Source organism: Salarias fasciatus, chromosome 6, assembly GCF_902148845.1.
Source record: "Salarias fasciatus chromosome 6, fSalaFa1.1, whole genome shotgun sequence".
Taxonomy (NCBI): domain Eukaryota; kingdom Metazoa; phylum Chordata; class Actinopteri; order Blenniiformes; family Blenniidae; genus Salarias; species Salarias fasciatus.
In genome coordinates this window covers 39491936-39499092 of record NC_043750.1, presented here as the reverse complement: position 1 = coordinate 39499092, position 7157 = coordinate 39491936, and the positions used below count along the sequence as shown (strand labels likewise).

The 7157-nt window shown below is 42.4% G+C and overlaps 1 protein-coding gene across 1 annotated transcript; it reads left to right on the top strand.

Annotated features, from left to right (window-relative positions):
• The first annotated feature begins 1843 nt into the window (after nucleotides 1–1843).
• On the top strand, nucleotides 1844–6935 carry LOC115391119 (C-type lectin domain family 4 member M-like). The gene is made up of 7 exons (XM_030095228.1): nucleotides 1844–2207; nucleotides 2401–2514; nucleotides 3404–3502; nucleotides 3582–4376; nucleotides 4586–4734; nucleotides 4885–4994; nucleotides 5270–6935. The coding sequence occupies exons 2-7, from the start codon at nucleotides 2409–2411 to the stop codon at nucleotides 5406–5408; spliced, it is 1398 nt and encodes a 465-aa protein (XP_029951088.1). The 5' UTR covers nucleotides 1844–2207; nucleotides 2401–2408; the 3' UTR covers nucleotides 5409–6935.
• Nucleotides 6936–7157: the final 222 nt, after the last annotated feature.

The following is a 7157-nucleotide window of genomic DNA, read 5'->3' as shown; positions in this document are numbered from 1 at the left end:
GTATGAATGAATCATTGATGTCAGCTTGTAAAAGTGGTCCTCCGTGTCTTTGTGGTACCAGTCTCTATCTCTGGCTGTTTCCCAACTGATGTTAAAGCCCAGCTGCCGGGGGGAGATAACAGAAGGGTGGAGCTGGTGGCTGCAGACCTAAAAGAAATTCAGAAAATTATATATATGTATATATATATATATATATATATATATATATATATATATATATATATATATATATATATATTCTTTAAAATTATGTGGCATATGACTATTTATACAGTTTGATGGAATATTACACAAAGCCAAAAAACAACTAAATGACTTCAAATGGGGGCCTAAAGAGGGAAATATTCCTTTCTAGGATTAAATACTTCAATTTTATTTGAAAATCTTCAGCAACAAAAGCCTTCTGTAAGAAACTCATGTTTTCATGAACAAACACAAAATAAAATTCAGCTTCACAGCATGAGTCAAAGCCCCACTTTAGTTTTTATGAGCCAAAAGCTCTTTACAAAAACACACTCGTGTCCTCACTCGTCTTCAACATGATGAAAACCTGCATCGCTTCATTGTGGTCGAGTTTAAAACTCAGCAAGGAAAAGTTTTCTTCCAGGTAAAGACCTCAAACCTCCAAAACCATCAGTTGAGAATTGAAAACCCATTTTCATGCGCTCAGTTTTCTTACTGTTGTTCAGATGTCTACATCAGTGCAGTGAGAAGCAAATGACATGTGACTCATGAAGCATGCTGCACTTCACAGTCTCACCGTCGTCTGTTTTTCTTTCTACAGATCAAAAAATACTTTTTTTTCATAAAATAATATAGCATAATATATAATAAAATACATGATCTGTGATGAATACATGTGCCTGTCTTCGGTTTGCCTGCTGATCGCTGGTGGTCTGTGCTCCCTTTTTGCATTTTTGCTTCAGGGAAGTTTCACGTTCAGGCAGGAATGTTTTGAAAATGATACCCATTTCCACAGAAATGACAGTGACGCTGAAAACCATGGAGTCTTATGCACATTTACAGTTGCAGCGCTTTGAAAAACTATTTTTTCCCAGTTTCCACAGAGATGGAGTCAGAATGTGTGCGTCACGTAGGCAGGGTCTGAGTATTTCCACATCAGTGACATGACAGCCAATGTGATGCTAAATGCTGCTGTTGGGGGGGTTGCTAGATCGTCGATTATGTGGCAAATGGTTGTGAGATTATGGTAAAAAAAAAGAAGAAAAAATCCCCAAAAATGCTAAAATAATGCCAGATCAATTATTTTGAGCTGATCAATGTATCCTGATTGCTGAGGAAGTACAAAAGACAGACAATAGTTCAATTGAAATACCACTTGGCTAGCTTTTGGGATATTTGAAGATAAATGCACGGTGCATTGATGGTTAAAAGTGTCACTACACCTGCTGCATGTTTAGTTTGCATGTTCTTCATGTGCAGTATAGTTCACTGTGCCGTTGTGTCATGAAGACAACAGTCGTTCATTCTGATGTGTGAGTGCCTTTAAGAGGAAACTTGTAGAAAGCAGAGCATTTGAAGAAGTATGTTCTGCTCAAGTATTTGCACAAACATGCAGCTCCTCTACGGCAGATTTTGTTGAACTGGAGTTCAGAGGCACTCAGCGCAAATCATGACCTTCGTTGAAAAGCAGAAAACCAAAATTTGTTTTTCGTGGTTTTTGTTGAACACTCACTAAAAGTGCTGACGCTGCGTTCGAAAGCATTTCGGAACTGACTCAGACATTTTTCCAGTGCTTTTATATCAAAACTGCGTCTTCAGCATTCTGGGTTTTGTGAAATCTGCTCTTCCTCATATCCGTTCACATGAACCACAGTGTGAACCACAGTGTGAAGAAGCTGCCTGGAGACCTCAGAGGAGAAAGAACCTCAGAGAAACCCACCAAGCTGATTACTCTGATTACTGTCTTTAGAGAGTGCTTGATTACAACCAGCCAGCGTGGGTTTTTTTGTTAATGACGACAAAGCAACCTCCCGGCCTGCGACTCGACGCTCCTTCACCTGATTCCTCAGACTGACTCACGACTCTCGCTCCACCCACTAATCAGTCCTCAAATTCTGCTCCAAACTCCACTTCGTCAAGTGGAAGTGAGACTTGCACAAAACTTTTTTTTAGCACTTTACAGCTCAAAACAAGCCATTGAAGAATTCTCCTTCTTCTATCTTGGACCATCTTTCCAAGAAGAGGTACGCTTCTTTTCACTCATGTGGTTCATTGATATATCTGATATCAGTTTTTTTTCTTCTCAAATGATTTTAAGGCAAAGAAATGCATATTATGATCGCTGCAAAGATTCACAAGTTGTAATATTAGCTGTAAACTGTAATAATTTCTTCCATTTATTGGTGACTTTTTCTCCTAATGATGCTCACGAGACAGATCCAAAGATGGCCGTTGTGTACAGCGCCTCCACTACGAACAACGTGGGCGCCGACGACAGTAAAATCGCTTACAAGCAGTTTTTTGGAGACAGCCAGCACCTTGACTTTTCAGGTAAAACAGAAAAACGTAAATAAACCTTAAACTTTTCTGAATGCCGCAGCCTGAAATGGAATTGAGTGTAGGAGGAACTGGAATCATTTTCAGTTCCTCTCCCTATTCACACACTCCGCCATGCGTTGGTTTGTTAGTGCAATCTGCATGGTGCATACAGGCAGATTTGTGAACAGATATATTAGTGACAGGTGCAAAACAAGTGAAACAAAGCAGCTGTACAAGGACAAATGCAGGTTTTTATTTTTTTAACAGCAGACATTCACACCTTTGAGTCAGTTAAAATGTGGAATTCACCTCAGATGCTTAATTTTTGTTACTGTGAAGGTAAACGGCTGTAGAAAGCCACACGGGGAACATGCAAACTGAACCGGCAGGTTTCCCAAATGCCAGCCAGAACTCAAACCAGGGAGATTCTGACCAGAAATCTAGATCGGGCGCGTCGAACACATGGTACTTCAGGAAGCTGAATTTCATCTTGAGTGGTGAAATAATACATTTAAACTTTAACGATTCTTCTTCATATCTGTTCAGGTATGTAAATACTCTCAAATGACCAATATTATAATGATAATATATGAAAGAATGTTTTTGTCACAGTTGAGCATGGGATTAGCGTTAATACAAACTCCTAATGGAAATGTAACATATGCCACTAAACCTGTTTCCAGGTCCATATGAAAGTGATTATTTCATACATATTTATGAGTGAATATAAAGAGAGTATGAGGAATATATAGTGAATATCTGAATATCTCCCAAACCACACGTGCACGTCCAGAGTCGCACTCACTTTGTGCACTTTGCCTCATGTTGCGACATCCACCTCCAAAACCACAACTTCCTTACATGGCTTCATCACTTCTACGTTTCTGTTTCTGCCTTTCAGTGTACGGATTGAGAAACAACCCGTTCAAGGTCACCACAGTTTGCCTGGGGCTGCTGGGCCTCCTCCTGCTGGCCGCGGTGATCGGGCAAGGCGTCCACTGTGAGCCCGTCGTCTTGGTTTCACCCTCACAGTTTCACCTAAATGTAAAATCCCTCACGGTGTTGTTTCCCATTGACAGATAAGAATAAGAATCAAGAGCACGAGACCACGCTGAAAGCCATGGCTAACGACAAAGAGACCACGCAGCAGAACCTGAGAACGGCTCTCATGGCGAAAAAGGCGACTGAAACCAGACTTAACGACTTACAGCGAATGCATGATTATGTAAATAGTGTTCAATATCATTTGCAAACCAATAACAATTTGCTAGTTGAGGAAGCGGCAAAACTTAAAACCGCTAAAGCAACGTTAGAGACGACCAACGCAGACCTAACCAAACGGCTGGATGAAGCAACCAAGCTTAAAGATGAGGCGGAGTCCAACAGCAACGCCCTGACCACAGCCAAGCACCTGCTTCAAACCCAGTACGACGCCGTCGTCAAGCGTAGGAACGAGCTGCAGCAGAATTACAACTCCGCGGTCAAAGAAAGGGACAATTTACAGAACAAGTTCAACAACGTGACCAGGTCAAGGGAGCAGCTGCAGATGACCTACAACGACATGATCGGGAAGGTGGAAAAGTTACAGGACAGCTACAACGTGACCAGCAGAGAGAAAGACAAGATCGAGAGCAGCCACCAGAACCTCACCATATACAAGGACACGCTGGAGGCCACCTGCGCCATGGTGAAGAAGGCAGAGGACGAGCTGCGCGCCTCGTACGACTCGCTGGTGAAGGAGAAGCACGAGGTGGAGAGCAGGCTGACCGAGGCGACGGCAGAGAGAGACCAGCTGAGGGCCAAGACCGACAACCTGACGGCTCAGAGGGACCAGCTGCAGGAGGAGCTACAGAAACTCAACGCCACCATTCAAGGTGAGGAGAGAAAACAGGGCCGCCGTGCTGATTGGCTCATCGTTTGGGTCGTGTTCAGAATGTGGCGGTACATACGAGCAGTGGCTTATAAGCCTGGCAAGTGGGGGAAGCCAATCTTGCATACCCACTTGCTTTAGGGTTTAACGCTACTTGCTGTCTGCTACATGCTCGTTTCAGTATGAAGCAGTTAATCAGTGCATGCTTTACAGCCACAAACAGGCAGTGCCAGTCCGGCTGGCAGAAGTTTCAAAACAGCTGCTACTACAAGTCTTTCAGCAAGAAAAGCTGGGAATTGGGCCGACAGTACTGCAAGAACAAACAGGCGGATCTCGTGGTCATCAACAGCCGAGAGGAAATGGTAGGTTTGTCTGTGTTCTGCAAGAACAGACCAAGTAATAACTTGCATGGAGAAATGTGGAGCTAACATGAACCACATTTGAATGTTTTTGCTTCATCGCTCACCTCGAATTTGTGGTTTCTTGTTTGATGTAAACCTCTTCTGTCGCAGGTCTTCGTCAATAAGCTGTACACTGGAAACACTGAGGTCTGGATCGGACTGACTGACGGAGGAGTGGAGGGAGAGTGGAAATGGGTGGATGGGACCGACCTGACCTTAACGTAGGGAAACTCAATCATGCATCTCTTTACAGTGCTGGGAAACCCGCTTTTCTGCTGAAGTCTACATTCTTCTTCTTTCTTTTTGATTAATGTGTGTTGGTTTTAACGTCCATGGTGTTAACTTCGATGATTCGTTGTCAATCTGAACCGTTCCAGTAGTGGACATCATGAATTCCCATCTGTTCAGAGTTTTGAATCATGTACTACAATTTGAATTTTCTTGATTTTTTTTTTTAACTTGATAGTTACTGTATCTATCTTGACCATGTGTTTAGGTTCTGGGGTAAAGACCAGCCCAACAGCCATAACGGGAGGAACCAGGACTGCGTGGAGATCTGGCACCAGACATCAGGGGACGGCGAGTGGAATGACGAGAGCTGCACCATCGAACAGAACTTTATCTGTGAGATGTAGCCGTCCTGCAAACAGAAGCCCAGTGACTTGACCAGCATCACAAACTATCGCTCATTAATATTGTGTTATGTAAGTGGAATTTACCAAAAAAACAAAACAAACAATGATGTATTTTGTGACTAATTTGCACACAATTACTCTCAGTGACGCTGAAACGGAGCCTGATTGTGGTGAGTGATGTTTTGTGGGTTTAAATTTAGCATCTATACCAGCTGAAGCAAACACAGGTTGACGTGGGCAGCTCTGAGATATGAGGCCAGGGCTGATGAGACTGTTCAGTCTGATTTTTTCTAACTGATGCGAATGCTTTGTGCTCCAGGGCGCCAGCTGACAAGCCGCCATGTTCCCTGGCTGCACATACCTGACCAAACATCCCGTTTTCTGTCACAAATAACTTGCATTTCAATCAAATATTGTGGCACACAGTGCTTTTGCTAACTTTCACTTCCGTGTGTTATCACGACTGTCTGTATATACCATGCATGCTTCCTTCAATAAAACTGATTTTCTGTATTTTAACTTCAGATATACAGTGGAGATGTCTGGAGGGGGTTACTAGGTTTCATGTGCCTTGGGGTGCGCACGGCGTGGACGAATCGAAATGTTCAACGTCGTGATTGTGACTCTATTTTTGTTGCATGCTGGTACTGTCAGAAAAGACCTAAACCAACATGGACCCGCTTTGGAAAGAGAGCTCAGCGGCCTCCTGGAGTGTCTGAACATTGCTGCCACATCACGGCTTTACCTCGGGCCAAGCGTAAATGATCAGTTGAAGGTCAAAACATCTTATGAAACCATAACTCTTTTTCTTTTTAAAAACAAGAAGTTTTCAACCTTCTTTTCGTGTTGAGGCCTCCACATTGGCTTTACAGAATGCTGCAGACCCCCACCTTGACAGACCACAGCATGACAAACACTCACCAGCAGGTAGAATGCGTCATTGTGGTTTCTCCTACATGTGGAAATGTAATTAGAAAAACACAATCCATTCCTGCTGCGAGTGGTGTCCTTTTCCTTTCTATCTTTTCTGTTCTGTGTGCGCAGACCTTGCTGATGTATTCACTCTTATCTGGTTAAAATAAAACCACGGTGCGATTGCAGCAGTAGAGTGGCTCCATCATGGATGGATGAATGATTTTAAACCTTGGTGTACAGAAAAATAAGCGGACGGAGTCTAGACAGCAAAGCTTTTTCCAATTTCAACCAAACTTGTTTGACAGCTCTAAAAAAAAGCAGGAAGGACGAAAGCAGGACCTGACTGATGTGAAAATTCAATTTTTTTTTCAGTATCTTTGACATCTTTTCATACTTTATCAGCTGTTGAAGAGTTGAATGATATACCAGATGAACGTTATACTCTTTGTTATTGCCTCCTTACGGGTAAAGCTTTTGAATTTTAAAATGTCTGTACTTTCTTACTGTGGTGTGAATATTTTTCTATTCAATCTGGGTTCAGTTTTAGGCTTTGGACTTTGTCAGTGTGGAGTTTGCATGTTCCAACCATGCTTGAATGATATTTTCCGATTAAACCTGCTCTGGGTGTATCCACCTTTTTCCTGTCTAGTCTCAACTATGGGAAGAAAGTCTTCTCAGTCATTTAATCTCATTCCTCACAGTTATTCTAGTTTTGATTATTTATTTCTTGTTCTGTCTTGTTCTCCTCATTATGTCATCCTTCTTACTCTTCTCTTGAAAATTCTGTATTTTTTGTGTTTTTGATCTTTAAAGGGATACTTCAACATTTCGGCA